Source organism: Somniosus microcephalus, unplaced genomic scaffold (genome assembly GCF_052327205.1).
Source record: "Somniosus microcephalus isolate GS21.2 unplaced genomic scaffold, FLI_Smic_1.0 unresolved_chr7, whole genome shotgun sequence".
Lineage (NCBI taxonomy): Eukaryota > Metazoa > Chordata > Chondrichthyes > Squaliformes > Somniosidae > Somniosus > Somniosus microcephalus.
The window spans coordinates 11,428,402-11,456,068 of NW_028225185.1; the positions used below are offsets into that span (position 1 = coordinate 11,428,402).

At 56.4% G+C, this 27,667-nt stretch overlaps 1 protein-coding gene across 1 annotated transcript in view; it reads left to right on the forward strand.

The window, feature by feature from the left end:
- Positions 1-243: 243 nt before the first annotated feature.
- The window catches only part of LOC147086532 (unconventional myosin-Ie-like), a 39,360-nt gene continuing 11,936 nt past the window's right edge, over positions 244-27,667 (forward strand). Inside the window, exons 1-11 of the mRNA XM_085978640.1 lie at positions 244-417; positions 2,933-3,018; positions 3,279-3,360; positions 5,877-5,983; positions 8,768-8,866; positions 12,176-12,320; positions 14,578-14,692; positions 17,070-17,239; positions 18,583-18,728; positions 20,257-20,403; positions 20,529-20,686. Of these exons, the coding sequence (XP_085834766.1) occupies positions 265-417; positions 2,933-3,018; positions 3,279-3,360; positions 5,877-5,983; positions 8,768-8,866; positions 12,176-12,320; positions 14,578-14,692; positions 17,070-17,239; positions 18,583-18,728; positions 20,257-20,403; positions 20,529-20,686 (1,408 nt within the window). The 5' untranslated portion in view covers positions 244-264. The remainder of the gene's footprint in view (positions 418-2,932; positions 3,019-3,278; positions 3,361-5,876; positions 5,984-8,767; positions 8,867-12,175; positions 12,321-14,577; positions 14,693-17,069; positions 17,240-18,582; positions 18,729-20,256; positions 20,404-20,528; positions 20,687-27,667) is intronic.

Consider the following 27,667-nt stretch of genomic DNA (forward strand, 5'->3'; position numbering starts at 1 on the left):
GGGAGGGAGGGAGAGGGGAGGGAGAGAGAGGGGAAGGGAGGGAGAGGGGGAGGGAGAGGGGAGGGAGGGAGGGAGAAGGGGAGGGGAGGGAGAGGGGGCAGAGAGGAGTGGAGGGGGGAAGAGCGGAAGGTGAGGAGGAGGGGAGGGAGGGCAGGGAGCGGGGGGTGGGGGGGCGAGAGAGGGGAAGCAGAGGGACAGCGGGTGAGAAGGAAAGCTAGATTTGCTCTTTACTTTTCCACTCACTGTGTAGAGCCCTCCGGGATAATGTGCATCCTGGACGATGTCTGTGCCACGATGCACGCCAAGGGCGAGGGTGCCGACCAGACCCTGGTGCAGAAGCTGCAGTCGCAGATTGGGACCCACGACCACTTCAACAGCTGGAACAAGGGCTTCATCATCCATCACTACGCAGGCAAGGTGATCATCGTGCGCCCGGGTCTGCTGCGCGGGGGGGGGGCCCAGAGCTGTCACCCCTCCCCCAGGTACCGTGCGTTGGGCTGGCGGGGGAGCGCTGAGGGAAGGTGCCTCAAAGCTTGTCCCTTTAGCACAAGGGGGCGACATGCAGGGGTCACAGATGTTGTGCAGCCTCCTATAAAGGTGCAATCCCTGTTCCCATTAATTCCCAGATATCCCGAGCTGCCGTTCCCTAGAGCTCGGGCGCTCTGATTTAGGATTTATTGAGGTAACGGCGCCAAGAACAGTCCCTTTCCCAGATCTCCAGGCCCACGAGATTCAAACGGGGCAAGACAGCACGCGAGAGATCAAAGAGATGGGAGTAAATTAAGGGCTGAATGGCCACGTGCTCGCCCGCTGCCTGTGGTTCTAGTAAATTAAGGGCTGAATGGCCACGTGCTCGCGCGCTGCCATTGGCCTGAGCACATTATTTTTGGGTTTGATTGAGTAAATAAGGAGGAACTGTTTACAGTGGCAGGAGGGTCGGTAACCAGAGGACACAGATTGAAGATAATTGGTAAAAGAACCAGAGGGGGAGATGAGGAGAATGTTTTTTAACGCAGCGAGTTGTTGTGATCTGGAACGCGCTGCCTGAAAGGGCGGTGGAAGCAGATTCAATAGTGACTTTCAAAAGGGGAATTGGAGAAATACTTGAAGGGGAAAAATTCACAGGGCTGTGGGGAAAGAGCAGGGGGGAGTGGGACTAATTGGAGAGCTCTTTCAAAGAGCCGGCACAGGCACGATGGGCCGAATGGCCTCCTTCTGTGCTGTTAACGTTCTCTGATTATGGGCTGGATCTCCAGAACTCGTGTGTGGCCATTGGCTCTCGTACATTGAGTGTCCCGACTTTCGATCACCCTGATGTTTCTTCCTCCTGTCGCTGAGCTCGATGGAACGGTCCAAATGCTTCACCTCTTTGCCCCCCCCCGACGATCTTTTCTCAATCGGCCTTCCGCTGAGCTCAGCGGCCCAAAGGTGGAGGTCGTTGGAGCGCTGCTGGGCGGGGTTGGCATGTGGCTGTTGGGCAAATCCATTGAGGTGGGGACAACTAATGGAAGAAGGCACATCTGTCCCGCCGATCTGAGGAGTTTTAGTGTGGGTTATACCCTCCCTCTCCCTCCTCACCGTCCCTTCTAGTGCTGGAATTGGCTCTTGCATCTTCCCTCCCAACTCTGTGTTTGTGGTGGTTGCTAGGTAACCTGTTGGATGGAGCTGGTGATTGCTAGGTAACCTGTTGAATGGGCTGGTTGTGGCTAGGTAACCTGTTGGATGGTGCTGGTGGTTGCTAGGTAACCTGTTGGATGGTGCTGTTGGTTGCTAGGTAACCTGTTGGATGGAGCTGGTGGTTGCTAGGTACCCTGTTGGATGGAGCTGGTGATTGCTTGGTAACCCTGTTGGATGGTGCTGGTGGTTGCTAGGTAACCTGTTGGATGGAGCTGGTGGTTGCTAGGTAACCTGTTGGATGGGGCTGGTGGTTGCTAGGTAACCTGTTGGATGGAGCTGGTGGTTGCTGGGTAAACCTGTTGGATGGTGCTGGTGGTTGCTAGGTAACCTGTTGGATGGAGCTGGTGGTTGCTGGGTAAACCTGTTGGATGAGCTGGTGGTTGCTGGGTAAACCTGTTGGATGAGCTGGGGGTTGCTAGGTAACCTGTTGGATGGAGCTGGTGGTTGCTGGGTAAACCTGTTGGATGGTGCTGGTGGTTGCTAGGTAACCTGTTGGATGGGGCTGGGGGTTGCTGGGTAAACCTGTTGGATGGTGCTGGTGGTTGCTAGGTAACCTGTTGGATGGGGCTGGGGGTTGCTAGGTAACCTGTTGGATGGGGCTGGGGGTTGCTAGGTAACCTGTTGGATGGGGCTGGGGGTTGCTAGGTAACCTGTTGGATGGGGCTGGGGGTTGCTAGGTAACCTGTTGGATGGAGCTGGTGGTTGCTGGGTAAACCTGTTGGATGGAGCTGGTGGTTGCTGGGTAAACCTGTTGGATGGTGCTGGTGGTTGCTAGGTAACCTGTTGGATGGAGCTGGTGGTTGCTAGGTAACCTGTTGGATGGAGCTGGTGGTTGCTGGGTAAACCTGTTGGATGGAGCTGGTGGTTGCTAGGTAACCTGTTGGATGGAGCTGGGGGTTGCTGGGTAAACCTGTTGGATGGAGCTGGTGGTTGCTGGGTAAACCTGTTGGATGAGCTGGTGGTTGCTGGGTAAACCTGTTGGATGAGCTGGTGGTTGCTGGGTAAACCTGTTGGATGAGCTGGGGGTTGCTAGGTAACCTGTTGGATGGGGCTGGGGGTTGCTAGGTAACCTGTTGGATGGGCTGGGGGTTCAGAAGAAAAGGAAAATTATCTTGCGTTGGTTTGGTTTGGTGACCCTTAACATGATAACATGGGACTCCTGACAGGCCGCCCCCCCCCCCCCCCCGCCCCAGACCGTCGGTCCACCCGAGAAGGAAGAGTTGGCGCGTTCTGATTCCGTTATCCTTTCTCCCAGGTATCGTATGAGGTGGAAGGCTTCTGCGAGCGGAATCGCGACGTCCTCTTCACTGACCTCATTGAGTTAATGCAGAGCAGTGAACTGTGAGTAGCCCCAAAATAATTTGTAAAAAAAAAAATAATAATAATTCTGGAGGGGGAAATTCGACCGGGCGCTGCATCACTCGGTGTGGTCCGTCCCCGGGCTGTGCCGAGCCAACCGGGTCAACAGTTGGTCCCGTCTTTGTTTGATGGGATGAGACAGCCCCGGACGAATCGTTGACTGAGGGGGGGGGGCGGGGGCCGTCCCGAGGTAAATGTACGCGCGACTGTGCTCCCGGTGACCTTTGCTCTCGTCTCCGCAGGCCGTTCATTCGGGATCTGTTCCCGGAAAACCTGAATGCCGACAAGAAGGGGCGGCCCACCACAGTCAGCAGTAAGATCAAGGTACGGGCTCCGGGTATCGGGGAGAGCGAGGGGGGGCGGTTGTGGGGGATGGGGAGGGGAGGGGGTGGGGCGCAGACTCCGTGGGTCTGGATAAGGGAGTGGAGACGCTGGGATTGGATAAGGAGGGTGGAGTGGAGATTCACCGGTGTTGGTGATTCAAAGGCCGGTGTTGGTCATACTGTACCTGAATCGATGTAAAATTCTTTTGTTTAAGTGCTTAAGAACATAACATAAGATTTAGGAGCAGGAGTTAACCATTCGGCCCCTCGAGCCTGCTCCGCCATTCAATAAGATCATGGCTGATCCGCTACCTCATCTCCACTTTCCCGCCCGAACCCCATATCTCACAATTCCTCGAGTCCAAAAATCCCATCGATCTCTCTCTTGAATATACTCAACGACTGAGCATCCACAGCCCTCTGGGGTAGAGAATTCCAAAGATTCACCGCCCTCTGAGTGAAGAAATTCCCCCTGTGTGTCAGCCATAGCTCAGTGGGTAGCACTCGCACTCTCTCTCGCCTCTGAGTCAGAAGGTCCTGGGTTCTAGTCCTGCTCCAGAGACTTGAGCGCAAAAATCTAGGCTGACACTCCCAGTGCCAGTACTGAGGGAGCGCCGCACTGTCGGAGGGGCAGTACTGAGGGAGCGCCGCACTGTCGGAGGGGCAGTACTGAGGGAGCGCCGCACTGTCGGAGGGGCAGTACTGAGGGAGCGCCGCACTGTCGGAGGGGCGGTACTGAGGGAGCGCCGCACTGTCGGAGGGGCTGTACTGAGGGAGCGCCGCACTGTCGGAGGGGCAGTACTGAGGGAGCGCCGCACTGTCGGAGGGGCGGTACTGAGGGAGCACCGCACTGTCGGAGGGGCAGTACTGAGGGAGCGCCGCACTGTCGGAGGGGCGGTACTGAGGGAGCGCCGCACTGTCGGAGATGCAGTACTGAGGGAGCGCCGCACTGTCAGAGGGGCGGTACTGAGGGAGCGCCGCACTGTCGGAGGGGCAGTACTGAGGGAGCGCCGCACTGTCGGAGGGGCGGTACTGAGGGAGCGCCGCACTGTCAGAGGGGCGGTACTGAGGGAGCGCCGCACTGTCGGAGGGGCAGTACTGAGGGAGCGCCGCACTGTCGGAGGGGCGGTACTGAGGGAGCGCCGCACTGTCGGAGGGGCGGTACTGAGGGAGCGCCGCACTGTCGGAAGGGCGGTACTGAGGGAGCCGCACTGTCGGAGGGGCGGTACTGAGGGAGCGCCGCACTGTCGGAGGGGCGGTACTGAGGGAGCGCCGCACTGTCGGAGGGGCGGTACTGAGGGAGCGCCGCACTGTCGGAGATGCAGTACTGAGGGAGCGCCGCACTGTCAGAGGGGCGGTACTGAGGGAGCGCCGCACTGTCGGAGGGGCAGTACTGAGGGAGCGCCGCACTGTCGGAGGGGCAGTACTGAGGGAGCGCCGCACTGTTGGAGGGGCGGTACTGAGGGAGTGCCGCATTGTCATAGGGGCAGTACCTTGATTTGGCAGATGCAGTATAATGTGGATAAATGCGAGGTTATCCACTTTGGTGGCAAAAACAGGAAGACAGATTATTATCTGAACGGCAATAGATTGGGAAAAGGGGAAGTGCAACGAGACCTGGGTGTCCTTGTGCACCAGTCGCTGAAGGTAAGCATGCAGGTGCAGCAGGCGGTTAAGAAGACAAATGGTATGTTGGCCTTCATAGCGAGAGGATTCGAGTATAGGAGCAAGGATGTCTTGCTGCAGTCGTACAGGGCCTTGGTAAGACCACATCTTGAGTATTGTGTGCAGTTTTGGTCGCCTTATGTGAGGAAGGATGTTCTTGCCATGGAGGGAGTGCAGCGAAGATTCACCAGGCTGATACCTGGGATGGCAGGAATGATGTATGAGGAGAGATTGGGTCGATTGGGCTTATATTCGCTGGAGTTTAGAAGAATGAGAGGGGATCTCATTGAAACTTATAAAATTCTAACAGGACTGGACAGACTAGATGCTGGAAGGATGTTCCCGATGGCCGGGGAGTCCAGAACCAGGGGTCACAGTCTAAGGATAAGGGGTCGGCCATTTAGGACTGAGATGAGGAATTTCTTCACCCAGAGAGTGGTGAACCTGTGGAATTCTCTACCACAGAAGGCAGTGGAGGCCAATTCATTAAATATATTCAAGAAGGAGTTGGATATATTTCTTAAGGCTAAAGGGATCAAGGGATATGGGGAGAAAGCAGGGACAGGGTACTGAATTTGGATGATCAGCCATGATCTCATTAAATGGCGGAACAGGCTCAAGGGGCCGAATGGCCGACTCCTGCTCCTATCTTCTGTGTTTCTATGATTAATCTGGTGAGCCTTCATCCCAGGGATCAATCTGGTGAACCTTCACCCCAGGGGCCAATCTGGTGAACCTTCACCCCAGGGGTCAATCTGGTGAACCTTCACCCCAGCGGTCAATCTGGTGAACCTTCTGTGTTGTTGGTGTTACTCTGCCTCCAAGTGAATTGCCCGCGGTTGTGTTTTACAGAAACAAGCCAATGACCTGGTGGGCACGCTGATGAAATGCACGCCCCACTACATCCGCTGCATCAAGCCCAACGAAACCAAGAAAGCCAAGGACTGGGAGGAGACTAGGTCAGTCTGGTCTGCACGAGCAATAGGGGAGGCGAAATTGGGCTTCCAAGGTCAGGCGCAGGTACCCCGGGTCCGATCAGATCCAGGGTAACGTATTCCGCCCCCCCCCCCACAACGTATCTGAATCCCAATCGCAGAGGACTACGTCAGGGTGACGTTTCCATTTGCTTCAGCCAGCCTTGTGGCTTCTCCGTGATGGCCCAGCTGTGCTAGACTATGGGTTGTTCGCCCTGTGCAATCAACCTCAACAACACCACCTTGCATTTATATAGCGCCTTTAACGTAGTAAAACATCCCAAGGCCCTTCACAGCAGCGATTATCAGACAAAATTCGACACCGAGCCACATAAGGAGATATTAGGACAGGTGACCAAAAGCTTGGTCAAAGAGGTCGGTTTTAAGGAGCGTCTTAAAGGAGGAGAGAGAGGCGGAGAGGTTTAGGGAGGGAATTCCAGAGCTCGGGGCCCCGGGCGGCTGAAGGCACGGCCGCCAATGGTGGAGCGATGGGAATCGGGGGATGCTCAAGAGGGTGGAATTGGAGGAGCGCAGAGATCTCGGGAGGGTTGTGGGGCTGGAGGAGGTTAGAGAGATAGGGAGGGGGGGCGGTGAGGAGGCCATGGAGGGGATTTGAACGCAAGGATGAGAATTTTGAAATCAAGGCGCTGCTTAACCTCGCTGCGTGCAAGACCCTGGCGGCCAGTGGAGGCGATAGAGGCTCCGTCCGTGCTAGGTTAAGAGAAGAAGACGACAGGCTAGAGAGGTGAAAGGCCGGTGCACTAAACCCAGTGTCCCACCCAGTCTGGAGATCTCTCCTCCCACCCAGTCTGGAGATCTCTCCTCCCACCCAGTCTGGAGATCTCTCCTCCCACCCAGTCTGGAGATCTCTCCTCCCACCGAGTCTGGAGATCTCTCCTCCCACCCAGTCTGGAGATCTCTCCTCCCACCGAGTCTGGAGATCTCTCCTCCCACCCAGTCTGGAGATCTCTCCTCCCACCGAGTCTGGAGATCTCTCCTCCCACCCAGTCTGGAGATCTCTCCTCCCACCCAGTCTGGAGATCTCTCCTCCCACCCAGTCTGGAGATCTCTCCTCCCACCCAGTCTGGAGGTCTCTCCATGTCTGGTAGAGTGTTCATTAAGAGCGTTGACAGGCTGAACAGGCGGGGGCTCTTTTCTCTAGAAGAGAGAAGGTTGAGGGGTGACCTGATCGAGGTCTTTAAGATTATGAAAGGGTTCGATAGGGTAGACGTAGAGAAGATGTTTCCACTTGTGGGGGAGACCAGAACTAGGGGCCGTCAATATAAGAGAGTCACTAATAAATCCAATGGGGAATTCAGGAGAAACTTCTTTACCCAGAGAGTGGTGAGAATGTGGAACTCGCTGCCACAGGGAGTGGTTGAGGCGAATAGTATCGATGCAATTAAGGGGGAAGCTGGATAAACACACGAGGGAGAAAGGAATAGAAGGATATGGTGATGGGGTGAGATGAAGAGGGGTGGGAGGAGGCTGGTGTGGAGCATAAATGGACCCGATGGGCCGAATGGCCTGTTTCCGTGCTGTAATATTTTAAGTAGGATTTGTGCGGGGTGGTTGCAAAAACCCAACTGGTTCACCTGGAGCGCGGGGGGGGGCGGGAGGACACCCGCAGTCCTTACCCAGTCCGGCCTCCACGTGACTCCAGTCCCACACTAATACAAAAAGCAAATGCTGCAGATGCTGGAAATCTGAAATAAAAACAGAAAACGCTGGAGATACTCAGCGGGTCAGGCAGCGTCCGTGGAGAGAGAAACAGAGTTAACGTTTCAGGTCGATGACCTTTCGTCAGAACCGGAAAAAAAGCAGGAAATGGAGCAGATTTTTAAGCAAGTGAAGGGGCTGGGAAAGGCGGGGAGGGGATGAAAGAACAAAAGGGAAGGTCTGTGATAGGATAGAAGGCAGGAGAGGTTAAGAGATATTCAAGGCGAGAGGAGATGGTAATGGGACAGGTTAAGAAACAAAGGGTGGCTCGAGATGGTGTGAATTGCACTGGCGGAATGAAGGACAGCTGCCCTGTGGGAGAGAAGAACAAAACAAAAGTGTGGATAAAAGATATAAATATGATAGGGGCCGAGGTTAGGGTCTGAAATTGTTGAACTCGATGTTGAGTCCGGAAGGCTGTAAAGTGCCTAATCGGAAGACGAGGTGCTGTTCCTCGAGCTTACGCTGAGCTTCCGTGGAACAATGCAAGAGGCCGAGGACAGAGAGGTCCGAGTGGGAATGGGGCGGTGAATTAAAGTGACAGGCCACCCGGGGAGCTCGGGGTCCCCCTTACGGACTGAACGGAGGTGTTCCGCAAAGCGGTCGCCCAATCTGCGTTTGGTCTCCCCAATGTAGAGGAGACCGCATCGTGAGCAGCGAATACATTATACTAGATTGCAAGAAGTACAAGTAAATCGCTGTTTCACCTGGAAGGGGTGTTTGGGGCCCTGGACAGTGGGAAGGGGGGAGGTATAAGGGCAGGTGTGGGCAGTCCCACACTATCTGGTTGACTCTAACGCCCTGGAATGGCGGGGGGGTGGGGGTGGGTGCGCGAGCGAGCCACTGAATCATTAACGGGAGTTGCTTCAAGTCGGAGAGGCAACCAATAACCGAGGCCCCCCCCCCCCCCCCCCAACCCCGGAACCAGTGAATAGCGAGAAGCTGTGGAGGGAGCCGTGGGGTTGGGGGGGGGGGCACTTTATTTGGGGGGGGGGGGTCAAAGGCTGAAGGTCACGGCGGTGAAGATTTCTTTCCGTTTCTCTTGTGAAGGGTGACGCACCAGGTTGAGTATCTGGGACTGAGGGAGAACATTCGAGTGCGTCGGGCCGGCTACGCCTACCGGAGAGCCTTTAAAAAGTTCCTGCAGAGGTAAGTGATGTAAAAAGACTACGGAGTGCTTGGTTTGAGTATAAAACAAGGCTTTAATCAACTGTTTCAAAACCATGAGATTCTAGTTACATCACTAGTTCCTGGTTACAGAAACATCCTGAGCAAGCTGGGCCCACGCCCGAGTATTTATACTCCTTGGACGGCGCCACCAGCTGGCCGCCCAGTGTTACTTCATGAGTCATGATAAGATTCATGACAGTAAGGTTACGGTTTAACACTTTAACATAGAAACATAGAAGATAGGAGCAGGAGTAGGCCATTCGGCCCCTCGAGCCTGCTCCGCCATTCAATGAGATCATGGCTGATCATCCAAACTCAGTACCCTGTCCCTGCGTTCTCCCCATATCCCTTGATCCCTTTAGCCTTAAGAAATATATCTAACTCCTTCTTGAATATATTTAATGAACTGGCCTCCACCGCCCTCTGTGGTAGAGAATTCCACAGGTTCACCACTCTCTGGGTGAAGAAATTCCTCCTCATCTCTGTCCTAAATGGCTTACCCCTTATCCTTAGACTGTGACCCCTGGTTCTGGACTCCCCGGCCATTGGGAACATCCTTCCTGCATCTAGTCTGTCCAGGCCTCACAGAATTTTATAGGTTTCGATGAGATCCCCTCTCATTCTTCTAAACTCCAGTGAGTATAAGCCCAATCGACACAATCTCTCCTCATACGTCATTCCTGCCATCCCAGGTATCAGTCTGGTGAATCTTCGCTGCACTCCCTCCATGGCAAGAACATCCTTCCTCAGATAAGGCGACCAAAACTGCACACAATACTCAAGGTGTGGTCTCACCAAGGCCCTGTACAACTGCAGCAAAACATCCTTGCTCCTGTACTCGAATCCTCTCGCTACGAAGGCCAACATACCATTTGCCTTCTTAACCGCCTGCTGCACCTGCATGCTTACCTTCAGCGACTGGTGCACAAGGACACCCAGGTCTCGTTGCACTTCCCCTTCTCCCAATCTACTGCCATTCAAATAATAATTTGAGTGTGTGTGTGCGCCCCTGCTCAGTAAGATGAGGATCCCCCCCCCCCCTCTCTCGCACGTGGCTCGGATAGGAAACAGGAGGAGGCCGTCCAGCCCCTCGAGCCCGTCCCACCACTCAATCAGATCGCGGCTAATCCGTATCTTAACTCCATCTACCCGCCTTGGTTCCATAACCCTCAATCCCCTCACCCAACAAGAATCTAACCATCTCAGTTTTGACATTTTCCGTTGACCCCCAGCCTCAACAGCTTTCGGGGGAAGAGTTCCAGATTTCCACCAGCCTTTGTGTGAAGAAGTGCTTCCCGACATCACCCCTGAACGGCCTGGCTCTAATTTTAAGTTGACGCCCCCCCTTGTTCTGGACTCCCCCCACCAGAGGAAATAGTTTCTCTCTCTCTCTACCCGATCAACTCCTTTAATCATCTTCAACACCTCGATCAGATCCCCCCTTAATCTTCTAAACTCGAGGGAATACAAGCCCAGTCTGTGCAACCTGTCCTCGGAATTTAACCCTTTTAGCCCCCCCCGGGTATCATTCAGGTGAATCTGCGCCGCTCCCCCTCCGAGGCCGAGATATATGTCGTATGAGGAGAGATTGGGTCGACTGGGCCTGTATTCACCAGAGTTTAGAAGAATGAGAGGGGATCTCATTGAAACGTATAAAATTCTAACAGGGCTAGACAGACTGGATGCAGGGAGGATGTTTCCACTGGCTGGGGGGGGGGTCGAGAACGAGGGGTCACAGTCTCAGGATACGGGGTAGGACATTGAGGACTGAGATGAGGAGAAATTTCTTCACTCAGGAGGGTGGTGAATCTTTGGAATTCTCCAGCCCAGAAGGCTGTGGAGGCCAAGTCACTGAATATATTTAAGGAGAGAGATGGATTTCTAGGACCCCAGCTATTCACAATATATATTAATGATCCAGACGAGGGAACTAGATGTAATATCTCCAAGTTTGCAGACAACACAAAGCTGGGTGGGCGTGTGTGCTGTGAGGAGGATGCCGAGAAACTCCAGTATGATTTGGACAGGTTGGGCGATTGGGCAGATGCTGTATAATGTGGATAAATGCGAGGTTATCCACTTTGGTGGCAAAAACAGGAAGGCAGATTATTATCTGAATGGCAATAGATTGGGAAAAGGGGAAGTGCAACGAGACCTGGGTGTCCTTGTGCACCAGTCGCTGAAGGTAAGCATGCAGGTGCAGCAGGCGGTTAAGAAGGCAAATGGTATGTTGGCCTTCGTAGCGAGAGGATTCGAGTACAGGAGCAAGGATGTTTTGCTGCAGTTGTACAGGGCCTTGGTGAGACCACACCTTGAGTATTGTGTGCAGTTTTGGTCGCCTTATCTGAGGAAGGATGTTCTTGCCATGGAGGGAGTGCAGCGAAGATTCACCAGACTGATACCTGGGATGGCAGGAATGACGTATGAGGAGAGATTGGGTCGATTGGGCTTATACTCGCTGGAGTTTAGAAGAATGAGGGGATCTCATTGAAACTTATAAAATTCTAACAGGACTAGACAGACTAGGTGCAGGAAGGCTGTTCCCGATGGCAGGGGAGTCCAGAACCAGGGGTCACAGTCTAAGGATAAGGGGTAAGCCATTTAGGACAGAGATGAGGAGGAATTTCTTCACCCAGAGAGTGGTGAACCTGTGGAATTCTCTACCACAGAAGGCAGTTGAGGACAATTCATTAAATATATTCAAGAAGGAGTTAGATATATTTCTTAATGCTAAAGGGATCAAGGGATATGGGGGGAAAGCAGGGACAGGGTACTGAATTTGGATGATCAGCCAGGATCTCATTGAATGGCGGAGCAGGCTCGAGGGGCCGAATGGCCGGCTCCTGCTCCTATCTTCTATGTTTCTATGAGATATTAGGACAGGTGACCAAAAGCTTGGTCAAAGAGGTCGGTTTTAAGGAGCGTCTTAAAGGAGGAGAGAGAGGCGGAGAGGTTTAGGGAGGGAATTCCAGAGCTCGGGGGCCCAGGCGGCTGAAGGCACGGCCGCCAATGGTGGAGCGATGGAAATCGGGGGGATGCACGAGATGCCAGGATTGGAGGTGCGCAGAGATCTCGGGGGCCGGAGGAGGTTACAGACATAGGGAGGGAGGGGGGCGAGGAGGGAATTGAACACTCGGATGCGAATGTTTACCAGGTACATGTTGAGTGTGTTCAGAAATGTTTGTATTGGTGGCGGAGCGGTTTTGAGCGCGCAGTCTCGAGACGGTGCCAGATCTACCGTGGATGCATGGATGGATGTTCCTCGGAGTCTGACGCTTGCCATTGCAGGTACGCCATCCTCACCAGAGAAACGTGGCCAAGCTGGAGAGGGGACGAGAAACAAGGAGTGACCCACCTCCTCCGGTCGGTCAACATGGACCACGACCAGTACCAGCTCGGCAAACAGAAGGTCTTCATCAAGGCGCCAGAGTCGGTGAGAGCTCGGAGAGTTGACCACTGTTCCCACGCCGCCCGCCCCCCCCCAGGGCCCCATCGGCCAAATAAAATGGAGGCAAACTGGCTGGGTTGCGCGGAAAAATTAACATAAATACCCCTGCTCTAACCTCCATGTTCTCTCTCCCTTTCTGTTACAAATTTTCTTGACTCTCTCTCTCCTCGATTTGTCAATACATAGTCTTACATAATATTTACAGCCCAGAAACAGGCCATTCGGCCCCTCTGCTCCGTGCCGGTGTTTCTGCTCCACACCAGCCCCCTCCCACCCCTCTTCATCTCACCCTGTCACCATATCATTCTATTCCTTTCTCCCTCATGTGTTTATCCAGCTTCCCCTTAAATGCATCTGTGCTCTTCGCCTCGACCACTCCCTGTGGTAGCGAGTTCCACATCCTCACCACTCTCTGGGTAAAGAAGTTTCTCCTGAATTCCCGATTGGATTTATTAGTGACTCTCTTATATTGACGGCCCCTAGTTCTGGTCTCCCCCACAAGTGGAAACATCTTCTCTACGTCGACCCTATCGAACCCTTTCATAATCTTAAAGACCTCGATCAGGTCACCCCTCAGCCTTCTCTCTTCTAGAGAAAAGAGCCCCAGGCTGTTCAATCTTTCCCGATAGTTCTAACTTCTCATTGTCCTTGTCAATCTTTTGCTGCACCTTCTCCAGTGCCTCTCTCATAACATGCTGAAGGCACGGCCGCCAATGGTGGAGCGATGGAAATCGGGGGATGCTCAAGAGGCCAGAATTGGAGGAGCGCAGAGATCTCGGAGGGGTTGTAGGGCTGGAGGAGATTACAGAGATAGGGAGGGGGGTGGGGGGCTGCGAGGAGGACATGGAGGGAATTGGAACAGGAAGATGAGAATTTTGAAATCGAGGTGTTGCCGGAGTGGGAGCCAATGTAGGTCAGCGAGCACAGAGTGGGTGATGGGCGAATGGGACTCGGTGCGAGTTAGGACATGGGTCGGCAGAGTTTTGGATGACCTCATGTTTATGTAGAAACATAGAAGATAGGAGCAGGAGTCGGCCATTCGGCCCCTCGAGCCTGCTCCGCCATTCAATGAGATCATGGCTGATCATCCAAATTCAGTACCCTGTCCCTGCTTTCTCCCCATATCCCTTGATCCCTTTAGCCTTAAGAAATAATCTAACTCCTTCTTGAATATATTTAATGAATTGGCCTCTACTGCCTTCTGTGGTAGAGAATTCCACAGGTTCACCACTCTCTGGGTGAAGAAATTCCTCCTCATCTCAGTCCTAAATGGCTTACCCCTTATCCTTAGACTGTGACCCCTGGTTCTGGACTCCCCGGCCATCGGGAACATCCTTCCTGCATCTAGTCTGTCCAGGCCTGACAGAATTTTATAGGTTTCGATGAGATCCCCTCTCAATCTTCTAAACTCCAGCGAGTACAAGCCCAATCGACACAATCTGTCCTCGTACGTCATTCCTGCCATCCCAGGTATCAGTCTGGTGAATCTTCGCTGCACTCCCTCCATGGTAAGAACATCCTTCCTCAGATAAGGTGACCAAAACTGCACACAATACTCAAGGTGTGGTCTCACCAAGGCCCTGTACAACTGCAGCAAGACATCCTTGTTCCTGTACTCGAACCCTCTCGCTACGAAGGCCAACATACCATTTGCCTTCTTAACCGCCTGCTGCACCTGCATGCTTACCTTCAGCGACTGGTGCACAAGGACACCCAGGTCTCGTTGCACTTCCCCTTCTCCCAATCTATTGCCATTCAAATAATAATCTGCCTTCCTGATTTTGCCACCAAAGTAGGGTGGAATGTGGGAGGCCGGTCAGGAGTGGGTTGGAATAGTTGAGTCAGGAGGTGACAAAGGCAGGGATGAGGGTTTCGGCAGCAGATGAGCTGAGGCAGGGGCGGAGACAGGCGATGTTACGGAGGCGGGAGGCGGCAGTCTTGGTGATGGAGCAGAGAGGAGGTCGGAAACACATCTCAGGGTCAAACTCAACGCCAAAGTTGCGGAAACAGTCTTGCTTGAGACTCGTCCTACCATCTCCTACCCTTAACGTTCATTCCCAGGGCTTCAGAACTGGGGAACTGCTCTCCTTCCTCTCGGTCTTCCTTCCCTTCTCCAATCTGCCGGCTTCCATAATCCATAAGCTTTGTCGCCCCCGCCCCCCACCCCCCGCCCCCCGCTATCCATCGCAGCTCAGCGGACGACTGACGTGGTTTTTTTTTTGGATCTTTTCTTTGCGTGCAGCTCTTCCTGTTGGAGGAGATGAGGGAGCGGAAATATAACGGCTACGCCAGGGTGATCCAGACGGCTTGGCGGAAGCACATTGCCGTCCGCAAGTACATCCAGATGCGAGAGGAAGGTAGGCGAAGGGCGTCCGCGTGGCGGGTTGGCGGGGGGAAGTCCTTGTCGCGGTCTGTGATGGCGGGGTGAGCAGAGAGGGCGTGTCCCGGCGATTGGCTACAAAACCAACAGCACCTTGCACTGAACATAGTTGAGACGTCCCAATGTGGTAACCTTGTCCAAGGTCAGTTGGGTTGAAGGTTGTCCTCCTCTTCAGATCACTCCGTGTCTCTCCACCTCCGCGATCTCCTCCAACCTCGCGTTGTCTACTCTTCCGATTCGGACATACTGTGCATCCCTTTCCTCCACTTCATTTTCTAAGGGATGTGGGCGTCGCTGGCGAGGCCGGCATTTATTGCCCATCCCTAATCGCCCCTTGAGAAGGTGGTGGTTAGCCGCCTTCTTGAACCGCACTGTCGGAGGGGCGGTACTGAGGGAGCGCCGCACTGTCGGAGGGGCAGTACTAAGGGAGCGCCACACTGTTGGAGGGTTAGCCGCCTTCTTGAACCGCACTGTCGGAGGGGCGGTACTGAGGGAGCGCCGCACTGTTGGAGGGGCGGTACTGAGGGAGCGCCGCACTGTCGGAGGGGCAGTACTGAGGGAGCGCCACACTGTCGGAGGGGCGGTACTGAGGGAGCGCCACACTGTTGGAGGGGCAGTACTGAGGGAATGCCGCACTGTCGGAGGGGCAGTACTGAGGGAGCGCCGCACTGTCGGAGGGGCGGTACTGAGGGAGCGCCGCACTGTCGGAGGGGCGGTACTGAGGGAGCGCCGCACTGTCGGAGGGGCGGTACTGAGGGAGCGCCGCACTGTCGGAGGGGCGGTACTGAGGGAGCGCCGCACTGTCGGAGGGGCGGTACTGAGGGAGCGCCGCACTGTCGGAGGGGCGGTACTGAGGGAGCGCCGCACTGTCGGAGGGGCGGTACTGAGGGAACGCCACACTGTCAGAGGGGCGGTACTGAGGGAGCGCCGCACTGTCGGAGGGGCAGTACTGAGGGAGCGCCGCACTGTCGGAGGGACAGTACTGAGGGAGCGCCGCACTGTCGGAGGGCCGGTACTGAAGGAGCACCGCACTGCCGGAGCTGCCGTCTTTCAGATGAGACGCTAAACTGAGGCTCCGTCTGCTCTCTCAGGTGGACGTAAAAGATCCCACGGCCACTATTGGAAGACGAGCAGGGGGGGAAGTTCTCCCCGGTGTCCTGGGGCCAATATTTATCATTCACCCAAAAACAGATGATCTGGTCATTGTCGTGTGTGGGAGCTTGCTGTGCGCAAATATGGCTGCTGCATTTCCTACATTAGAACAGTGACCACCCTTCAAAAAAAGTACTTCATTGGCTGTAAAGCGCTTTGGGACGTCCTGAGGTGGTGAAAGGCGCTGTCGGAATGGGAGTTCTTACTTTCATAGGAACAGGAGGAGGCCGTTCAGCCCCTCAAGCCTGTTCTGCCTCTCAACTCCATCTGCCCGCCGTTGCCCCATGACCCTTGACGTCCTGAGCCAGCTGAAGAGAGCGGAATGAATCGATAGCTTCCCGCACAGTGGGGGAAAGGTTAGTATGCAGGTACAGCAGGTGATCAGGAAGGCCAATGGAATCTTGGCTTTTATTGCAAGGGGGATGGAGTATAAAAACAGGGAAGTCTTGCTGCAGTTATACAGGGTATTGGTGAGGCCACACCTGGAATACTGCGTGCAGTTTTGGTTTCCATATTTAAGAAAAGATATACTTGCTCTCGAGGCGGTTCAGAGAAGGTTCACTCGGTTGATTCCGGAGATGAGGGGGTTGACGTATGAGGAAAGGTTGAGTAGGTTGGGCCTCTACTCATTGGAGTTCAGAAGAATGAGAGGCGATCTTATTGAAACATGTAAGATTGTGAGGGGGCTTGATCGGGTGGATGCGGGGAGGATGTTTCCACTGATGGGTGAGACTAGAACTAGGGGGCATAATCTTAGAATAAGGGGCTGCCCTTTCAAAACTGAGATGAGGAAAAACTTCTTCACTCAGAGGGTAGTAAATCTATGGAATTTGGTACCTCAGAGAGCTGTGGAAGCTGCGACATTAAATAAATTTAAAACGGAGATAGACAGTTTCCTAGCTGATAAGGGAATTAGGGGTTACGGGGAGCGGGCAGGGAAGTGGACGTGAGTCTAGGTTCGGATCAGCCATGATCCTATTGAATGGCGGAGCAGGCCCGAGGGGCCGTATGGCCTACTCGTGCTCCTATTTCTTATGTTCTTATGTAAACCTCCTTTTCGATGAGAAGGGGGAAAAGATTTGCGGGGCTATGGGGGGGGAGAGCTGATGGGGGGAGCGGGGAGTAATCGGCCAGCCTGTCCAAAGAGCTGGTTTGGCCGTGCCATATCCGCCGCTCACTCTTTCGATTGGCTTTTTCCCAAGCTTCTGACGTGGTACTGAACAGGAAGGAGAGGCGGAGGAACAGCATAAACCGCAACTTTGTGGGCGACTACATCGGGATGGACAACCGGCCGGAGCTCCGGCGCTTTGTCGGGCGCCGGGAGCGTGTCGACTTTGCTCACACCACGCTCAAGTACGACCGGCGGTTTAAGGTAGGGCACGGGCTCGGTGGGGGGGGGCGGGTGGTGGGTCTCTGCCCCCCTTCGCTAGGGGGTTTCCATTCCATCTCGATCGCCCTCTGCGCGCGCGAGTCATTCCTGGGATGTGGGCATCGCTGGCAAGGCCGGCATTTATTGCCCATCCCTAATCGCCCTTGAGAAGGTGGTGGTGAGCCGCCTTCTTGAACAGCTGCAGTCCGTGTGGTGAAGGTGCTCCCACAGTGCTGTTAGGGAGGGAGTTCCAGGATTTTGACCCAGCGACGATGAAGGAACGGCCGATATATTTCCAAGTCAGGAGGGTGTGGGACTGGGAGGACGAGAACAGGTTAAAATCTTTATAGCCATTTTATTGCTTGAAGTCGTGTCTTTTATTCACCTATCCTACATCATCTCCTATCTTCGCCAAGGCTTCTTCGGCAGCACGTCCCAAACCCACGACCTCCACCGCCTAGAAGGACAAGGGCAGCAGGCGCAGGGGAACACCGCCACCTCCAAGTTCCCCTCCTAGTCATACACACCATCCCAACTTGGAAATATATCGGCCGATCCTGCTCTGTGTTGTCCCCGCACCCCCTGCACTGTGGGATCTTGCTCTGTGTTGTCCCCGCACTCCCTGCACTGTGGGATCTTGCTCTGTGTTGTCCCTGCACTCCCTGCACTGTGGGATCTTGCTCTGTGTTGTCCCCGCACCCCCTGCACTGTGGGATCTTGCTCTGTGTTGTCCCTGCACTCCCTGCACTGTGGGATCTTGCTCTGTGTTGTCCCTCCTCTCTCCCCCTGCACTGTGGGATCTTGCTCTGTGTTGTCCCTCCTCTCTCCCCCTGCACTGTGGGATCTTGCTCTGTGTTGTCCCTCCTCTCTCCCCCTGCACTGTGGGATCTTGCTCTGTGTTGTCCCTCCTCTCTCCCCCTGCACTGTGGGATCTTGCTCTGTGTTGTCCCTTCTCTCTCCCCCTGCACTGTGGGATCTTGCTCTGTGTTGTCCCCACACTCCCTGCACTGTGGGATCTTGCTCTGTGTTGTCCCTTCTCTCTCCCCCTGCACTGTGGGATCTTGCTCTGTGTTGTCCCCGCACTCCCTGCACTGTGGGATCTTGCTCTGTGTTGTCCCTCCTCTCTCCCCCCTGCACTGTGGGATTTTGCTCTGTATTGTCCCTCCTGTCTCCCCCTGCACTGTGGGATCTTGCTGTGTTCTCCCTCCTCTCTCTCCCTCCCCCCCCGCACTGTGGGATCTTGCTCTGTATTGTCCCTCCTCTCTCCCCCTTGCACTGTGGGATCTTGCTCTGTGCTGCGATACCGAGGCCGGTTCCTTGAGATTAACCTTGTCCCATCCGCACAGACAGTGAAACGGGATCTGATCCTAACTCCAAAATCGCTGTACCTGATTGGCCGGGAGAAGGTGAAGCAGGGTGCGGAGAAAGGGATGATAAAGGAAGTGTTGAAGCGACAGATCGAGGTGGAGAGGATCCAGTCGGTGTCTCTCAGGTAAGGAGCCAGTTTGCTTCCCCTTCCACGGGTCAGATCATTGAGTATAAACAATAGGAGCAGGAATCGGATCCCCCTTAATCTTCTAAACTCGAGGGAATACAAGCCCAGTCTGTGCAACCTGTCCTCGGAATTTAACCCTTTAGCCCCCGGGTATCATTCTGGAGAATCTGCAGCGCTCCCTCAGTACCGCCCCTCCGACAGTGCGGCGCTCCCTCAGTACCGCCCCTCCGACAGTGCGGCGCTCCCTCAGTACCGCCCCTCCGACAGTGCGGCGCTCCCTCAGTACTACCCCTCCGACAGTGCGGCGCTCCCTCAGTACCGCCCCTCCGACAGTGCGGCGCTCCCTCAGTACCGCCCCTCCGACAGTGCAGCGCTCCCTCAGTACTGCCCCTCCGACAGTGCGGCGCTCCCTCAGTACCGCCGCTCCGACAGTGCGGCGCTCCCTCAGTACTGCCCCTCCGACAGTGCGGCGCTCCCTCAGTACCGCCGCTCCGACAGTGCGGCGCTCCCTCAGTACCGCCCCTCCGACAGTGCGGCGCTCCCTCAGTACCGCCCCTCCGACAGTGCAGCGCTCCCTCAGTACTGCCCCTCCGACAGTGCGGCGCTCCCTCAGTACCGCCCCTCCGACAGTGCGGCGCTCCCTCAGTACCGCCCCTCCGACAGTGCGGCGCTCCCTCAGTACTGCCCCTCCGACAGTGCGGCACTCCCTCAGCACCGCCCCTCCGACAGTGCGGCGCTCCCTCAGTACCGCCCCTCCGACAGTGCAGCGCTCCCTCAGTACCGCCCCTCCGACAGTGTGGCGCTCCCTCAGTACTGCCCCTCCGACAGTGCGCCGCTCCCTCAGTACTGCCACTCCGACAGTGCGGCGCTCCCTCAGCACTGGCACTGGGAGTGTCAGCCTCCTGAAGTGGGACTCGAACCCACAACCTTCTGACTCCGAGGCATGTGTGCTGCCCACTGAGCCACGGCTGACACTGAAGAGGGGTGGGAGGAGGCTGGTGTGGAGCATAAACACCGGCAGACGGGCCGAATAGCCTGTTTCTGTGCTGTGAATTCGATGTAATATTTAAGTAAGATTTGTGTGGGTAGATGTAAAAACCCACCAGTGTGACTCAGGCCGTCCTTATCCGGTCTGGCCTCCACGTGACTCCAGTCCCACACTGACCTAAGAAAACTACTGGGCACTTGGTCTAAGCGTTAAACAAAGCTTTAATCAACTGTTTTACAACATGGAGGTCCAGTTGTGTCCTTCACTAGTTCCTGTTGAAGAATGTCCTGAGCAAGCTGGGCCCGTGCCCGAGTATTTATACTCTCCCTGGACAGCGCCATCCGCAGGCCGCTCAGTATTATTTCATAAGTCTCTCTTTCATGAATGACCTGATTCATGTCACCCGCTATGTGGTTGAATCTCCCGTGAGGTGGGCGAGCGAGACACAGAGTCGTTAATGGGGAGTTGCTTCAAGCCGATCACATTCTCTCTCTCTCTCTCTTCCCTTTCTCTCCCTGCCCCCCACCCCATTCCCAGCACGATGCAAGACGACTTCGTGATTGTTCACGAGCAGCAGTACGACAGCGTCCTGGAGTCCACGTTCAAGACGGAATTCCTCAGCCTCCTGTGCAAACGTTTCGAGGAGCGGACCCGGAAAAAGCTTCAAGTGAAGTTCAACAACCTGTGAGTCTCGGGTGGGAAGGTGAGGGGGGAGGAGTGGGTGGAGGGAGGCGGGGAGGAGGGAGTCGACCCTGGATAAGGTGCGGCCCGCCCCCCCGACGGTGACCTTTGCCCTTCATGCGTTGCAGGTTGGAGTTCAAGGTGAAGAAGGGCGGCTGGGGTCCGTGGGCGGCGGCTGGATCGCGCCAGATCCAGTTTCAGGCGGGTCACGGCGACGTCGCGGTGTTGCAGCCGGCCAACAAAGTGTTGGTCGTCAGTATTGGACCTGGATTGCCCAAGAACTCAAGTACGTGCTCTGATGTGGAGGGGCTGCTTTCACCCTCCGTGGGGACCCTCGTCCACGCCTGCAGTTACCTCCAGTCTCCAATTATTATAGAGACAGAGGAACAGGAGGAGGCCATTCAGCCCCTCTAGCCTGTTCCGCCATTCAATGAGATCGTAGCGAAACATAGAAACATAGGAAAATAGGAGCAGGAGTCGGCCATTCGAGCCTGCTCCACCATTCAATATGATCATGGCTGATCCTCAATGCCATATTCCCGCGCTCTCCCCATACCCCTTGATGCCTTTTGTGTCTAGAAATCTATCGATCTCCTTCTTAAATATATTCAGTGACTTGGCCTCCACAGCCTTCTGCCCTAAATGTCCTACCCCGTATCCTGAGACCCCTCGTTCTAGACCCCCCCCCCCCAGCCAGGGGAAACATCCTCCCTGCATCCAGTCTGTCTAGCCCTAACACCATCTACCCGCCTTTGGCCCCTATCCCTCATTATCTTTGGTTAACAAAAAGCTATCAATCTCAGATTTAAAATTAACAATTGACCCCCCCCCGGCATCAATTGCCGTTTGTGGAAGAGAGTTCCGAACTTCTACCACCCTTTGTGTGTAGAAGTGTTTCCTAACTTCACTCTTGAAAGGTCTGGCTCTAATTTTCAGACTCTGCCCCCTAGTCCTAGAATCCCCAACCAGCGGATATAGTTTCTCTCTCTCTGTTCCCCTTAATGTCCTGAAAACTTTGATCAGATCACCCCTTAACCAGGAGTGGGCCTTTGGCGTAGCGGTAAGCATCCCCACCGCTGGGCCAGAAGGTGTAGGGTTTCGGACCCCGCTCCAGACAGTCCCGGCAAGTGGAGTCGGAGCTCCGGCTCTAAATTCTGGGTTGACATCCAGCGGGATACTTGTGGGTGTGGGTGGCCCCCCCCTCGTATGGGTTGTGGGAGCCCGTAAAACCCTCCCGCCATAGGACTAACCACCCTAGTGGCTGGTACGAAGATGGTTACGGTCACGGAAGGAGCGTTAATCGTGGCCAGAAATCCTTCCACCACTTCATACAGTTCCCCAAAGGGAACAGTGTGAAGTCACGTACGACGATGACCTCTTAACCTTCTAAATTCTAGGGACTACAACCCTAGTTTGTGTAATCTCTCCTCGTATTCCAATGCTCTTGATTGATTCCTGGGATGAGAGGGCTGTCCTATGAGGAGAGATTGAGTAGATTGGGCCGATACTCTCTGGAGTTTAGAAGAATGAGAGGTGATCTCATTGAAACAGACAAGATTCTGAGGGGGATTGACAGGGTAGATGCTGAGAGGCTGTTTCCCCTTGGCTGGAGAGTCTAGAACCAGGGGTCACAGTCTCAGGATAAGGGGTCGGCCATTGAGGACTGAGATGAGGAGGAATTTCTTCACTCAGAGGGCGGAGAATCTTTGGAATTCTCTACCCCAGAGGGCTGTGGAGGCTCAGTCGTTGAGTATATTCAAGGCTGAGATCCAGAGATTTTTGGGAATCCTAACTCACACCCAGTCCCGTTCACCCATCACCCCCTGTGCTCACTGCCCCGCGTCCTAACTCACACCCAGTCCCGTTCACCCATCACCCCCTGTGCTCACTGCCCCATGTCCTAACTCACACCCAGTCCCGTTCACCCATCACCCCCTGTGCTCACTGCCCCGTGTCCTAACTCACACCCAGTCCCGTTCACCCATCACCCCCTGTGCTCACTGCCCCGTGTCCTAACTCACACCCAGTCCCGTTCACCCATCACCCCCTGTGCTCACTGCCCCGTGTCCTAACTCACACCCAGTCCCGTTCACCCATCACCCCCTGTGCTCACTGCCCCGTGTCCTAACTCACGCCCAGTCCCGTTCACCCATCACCCCCTGTGCTCACTGCCCCGTGTCCTAACTCACCCCGAGTCCCGTTCACCCATCACCCCCTGTGCTCACTGCCCCGTGTCCTAACTCACACCCAGTCCCGTTCACCCATCACCCCCTGTGCTCACTGCCCCGTGTCCTAACTCACACCCAGTCCCGTTCACCCATCACCCCCTGTGCTCACTGCCCAGTGTCCTAACTCACACCCAGTCCCGTTCACCCATCACCCCCTGTGCTCACTGCCCCGTGCCCTAACTCACACCCAGTCCCGTTCACCCATCACCCCGTGCTCACTGCCCCGTGTCCTAACTCACACCCAGTCCCGTTCACCCATCACCCCGTGCTCACTGCCCCGTGTCCTAACTCACACCCAGTCCTGTTCACCCATCACCCCCTGTCCTCTGCTGCCGTGTCCTAACTCACACCCAGTCCCGTTCACCCATCACCCCTGTGCTCACTGCCCCGTGTCCTAACTCACACCCAGTCCCGTTCACCCATCACCCCGTGCTCACTGCCCCGTGTCCTAACTCACACCCAGTCCTGTTCACCCATCACCCCCTGTCCTCTGCTGCCGTGTCCTAACTCACACCCAGTCCCGCTCACCCATCACCCCCTGTGCTCACTGCCCCGTGTCCTAACTCACACCCAGTCCCGTTCACCCATCACCCCCTGTCCTCTGCTGCCGTGTCCTAACTCACACCCAGTCCCGTTCACCCATCACCCCCTGTGCTCACTGCCCCGTGTCCTAACTCACACCCAGTCCCGTTCACCCATCACCCCCTGTGCTCACTGCCCCGTGTCCTAACTCACACCCAGTCCCGTTCACCCATCACCCCCTGTGCTCACTGCCCCGCGTCCTAACTCACACCCAGTCCCGTTCACCCATCACCCCCTGTGCTCACTGCCCCGTGTCCTAACTCACACCCAGTCCCGTTCACCCATCACCCCCTGTGCTCACTGCCCCGTGTCCTAACTCACACCCAGTCCCGTTCACCCATCACCCCCTGTGCTCACTGCCCCGTGTACTAACTCACACCCAGTCCCGTTCACCCATCACCCCCTGTGCTCACTGCCCCGTGTCCTAACTCACCCCGAGTCCCGTTCACCCATCACCCCCTGTGCTCACTGCCCCGTGTCCTAACTCACACCCAGTCCCGTTCACCCATCACCCCCTGTGCTCACTGCCCCGTGTCCTAACTCACACCCAGTCCCGTTCACCCATCACCCCCTGTGCTCACTGCCCCGTGTCCTAACTCACACCCAGTCCCGTTCACCCATCACCCCCTGTGCTCACTGCCCCGTGTCCTAACTCACACCCAGTCCCGTTCACCCATCACCCCCTGTGCTCACTGCCCCAGTGTCCTAACTCACACCCAGTCCCGTTCACCCATCACCCCCTGTGCTCACTGCCCCGTGTCCTAACTCACACCCAGTCCCGTTCACCCATCACCCCCTGTGCTCACTGCCCCGCGTCCTAACTCACACCCAGTCCCGTTCACCCATCACCCCCTGTGCTCACTGCCCCGTGTCCTAACTCACACCCAGTCCCGTTCACCCATCACCCCCTGTGCTCACTGCCCCGTGTCCTAACTCACACCGAGTCCCGCTCACCCATCGCCCCCTGTGCTCACTGCCCCGTGTCCTAACTCACACCCAGTCCCGTTCACCCATCACCCCCTGTGCTCACTGCCCCGCGTCCTAACTCACACCCAGTCCCGTTCACCCATCACCCCCTGTGCTCACTGCCCCGTGTCCTAACTCACACCCAGTCCCGTTCACCCATCACCCCCTGTGCTCACTGCCCCGTGTCCTAACTCACACCGAGTCCCGCTCACCCATCACCCCCTGTGCTCACTGCCCCGTGTCCTAACTCACACCCAGTCCCGTTCACCGATCACCCCCTGTGCTCACTGCCCCGTGTCCTAACTCACACCCAGTCCCGTTCACCCATCACCCCGTGCTCACTGCCCCGTGTCCTAACTCACACCCAGTCCCGTTCACCCATCACCCCCTGTGCTCACTGCCCCGTGTCCTAACTCACACCCAGTCCCGTTCACCCATCACCCTGTGTGCTCACTGCCCCGTGTCCTAACTCACACCCAGTCCCGTTCACCCATCACCCCCTGTGCTCACTGCCCCGTGTCCTAACTCACGCCCAGTCCCGTTCACCCATCACCCCCTGTGCTCACTGCCCCAGTGTCCTAACTCACACCCAGTCCCGTTCACCCATCACCCCCTGTGCTCACTGCCCCGTGTCCTAACTCACACCCACTCCCGTTCACCCATCACCCCTTGTGCTCACTGCCCCGTGTCCTAACTCACACCCAGTCCCGTTCACCCATCACCCCCTGTGCTCACTGCCCATGTCCTAACTCACACCCAGTCCCGTTCACCCATCACCCCCTGTGCTCACTGCCCCGTGTCCTAACTCACACCCAGTCCCGTTCACCCATCACCCCCTGTGCTCACTGCCCCGCGTCCTAACTCACACCCAGTCCCGTTCACCCATCACCCCCTGTGCTCACTGCCCCGTGTCCTAACTCACACCCAGTCCCGTTCACCCATCACCCCCTGTGCTCACTGCCCCGTGTCCTAACTCACACCGAGTCCCGCTCACCCATCACCCCCTGTGCTCACTGCCCCGTGTCCTAACTCACACCCAGTCCCGTTCACCCATCACCCCCTGTGCTCACTGCCCCGTGTCCTAACTCACACCCAGTCCCGTTCACCCATCACCCCCTGTGCTCACTGCCCCGTGTCCTAACTCACACCCAGTCCCGTTCACCCATCACCCCGTGCTCACTGCCCCGTGTCCTAACTCACACCCAGTCCCGTTCACCCATCACCCCCTGTGCTCACTGCCCTGTGTCCTAACTCGCACCGAGTCCCGTTCACCCATCACCCCCTGTGCTCACTGCCCCGTGTCCTAACTCACACCCTTTCCCGTTCACCCATCACCCCCTGTGCTCACTGCCCCGTGTCCTAACTCACACCCAGTCCCGTTCACCCATCACCCCCTGTGCTCACTGCCCCGTTTCCTAACTCGCACCCAGTCCCGTTCACCCATCACCCCCTGTGCTCACTGCCCCGTGTCCTAACTCACACCCAGTCCCGTTCACCCATCACCCCCTGTGCTCACTGCCCCGTGTCCTAACTCACACCCAGTCCCGTTCACCCATCACCCCCTGTGCTCACTGCCCCGTGTCCTAACTCACACCCAGTCCCGTTCACCCATCACCCCCTGTGCTCACTGCCCCGTGTCCTAACTCACACCCAGTCCCGTTCACCCATCACCCTCTGTGCTCACTGCCCCGTGTCCTAACTCACACCCAGTCCCGTTCACCCATCACCCCCTGTGCTCACTGCCCCGTGTCCTAACTCACACCCAGTCCCGTTCACCCATCGCCCCCTGTGCTCACTGCCCCATGTCCTAACTCACACCCAGTCCCGTTCACCCATCACCCCCTGTGCTCACTGCCCCGTGTCCTAACTCACACCCAGTCCCGTTCACCCATCACCCCCTGTGCTCACTGCGCCGTGTCCTAACTCACACCCAGTCCCGTTCACCCATCACCCCCTGTGCTCACTGCCCCGTGTCCTAACTCACACCCAGTCCCGTTCACCCATCACCCCGTGCTCACTGCCCCATGTCCTAACTCACACCCAGTCCCGTTCACCCATCACCCCCTGTGCTCACTGCCCCGTGTCCGAACTCACACCCAGTCCCGTTCACCCATCACCCCGTGCTCACTGCCCCGTGTCCTAACTCACACCCAGTCCCGTTCACCCATCACCCTGTGTGCTCACTGCCCCGTGTCCTAACTCACACCCAGTCCCGTTCACCCATCACCCCCTGTGCTCACTGGCCCGTGTCCTAACTCACGCCCAGTCCCGTTCACCCATCACCCCCTGTGCTCACTGCCCCAGTGTCCTAACTCACACCCAGTCCCGTTCACCCATCACCCCCTGTGCTCACTGCCCCGTGTCCTAACTCACACCCAGTCCCGTTCACCCATCACCCCCTGTGCTCACTGCCCCGTGTCCTAACTCACACCCAGTCCCGTTCACCCATCACCCCCTGTGCTCACTGCCCCGTGTCCTAACTCACACCCAGTCCCGTTCACCCATCACCCCCTGTGCTCACTGCCCTGTGTCCTAACTCACACCCAGTCCCGTTCACCCATCACCCCCTGTGCTCACTGCCCCGTGTCCTAACTCACACCCAGTCCCGTTCACCCATCACCCCCTGTGCTCACTGCCCCGTGTCCTAACTCACACCCAGTCCCGTTCACCCATCACCCCCTGTGCTCACTGCCCCGTGTCCTAACTCACACCCAGTCCCGTTCACCCATCACCCCGTGCTCACTGCCCCGTGTCCTAACTCACACCCAGTCCCGTTCACCCATCACCCCGTGCTCACTGCCCCGTGTCCTAACTCACACCCAGTCCCGTTCACCCATCACCCCCTGTGCTCACTGCCCTGTGTCCTAACTCGCACCGAGTCCCGTTCACCCATCACCCCCTGTGCTCACTGCCCCGTGTCCTAACTCACACCCTTTCCCGTTCACCCATCACCCCCTGTGCTCACTGCCCCGTGTCCTAACTCACACCCAGTCCCGTTCACCCATCACCCCCTGTGCTCACTGCCCCGTTTCCTAACTCGCACCCAGTCCCGTTCACCCATCACCCCCTGTGCTCACTGCCCCGTGTCCTAACTCACACCCAGTCCCGTTCACCCATCACCCCCTGTGCTCACTGCCCCGTGTCCTAACTCACACCCAGTCCCGTTCACCCATCACCCCCTGTGCTCACTGCCCCGTGTCCTAACTCACACCCAGTCCCGTTCACCCATCACCCCCTGTGCTCACTGCCCCGTGTCCTAACTCACACCCAGTCCCGTTCACCCATCACCCTCTGTGCTCACTGCCCCGTGTCCTAACTCACACCCAGTCCCGTTCACCCATCACCCCGTGCTCACTGCCCCGCGTCCTATCTCACACCCAGTCCCGTTCACCCATCGCCCCGTGCTCACTGCCCCGTTTCCTAACTCACACCCAGTCCCGTTCACCCATCACCCCCTGTGCTCACTGCCCCGTGTCCTAACTCACACCCAG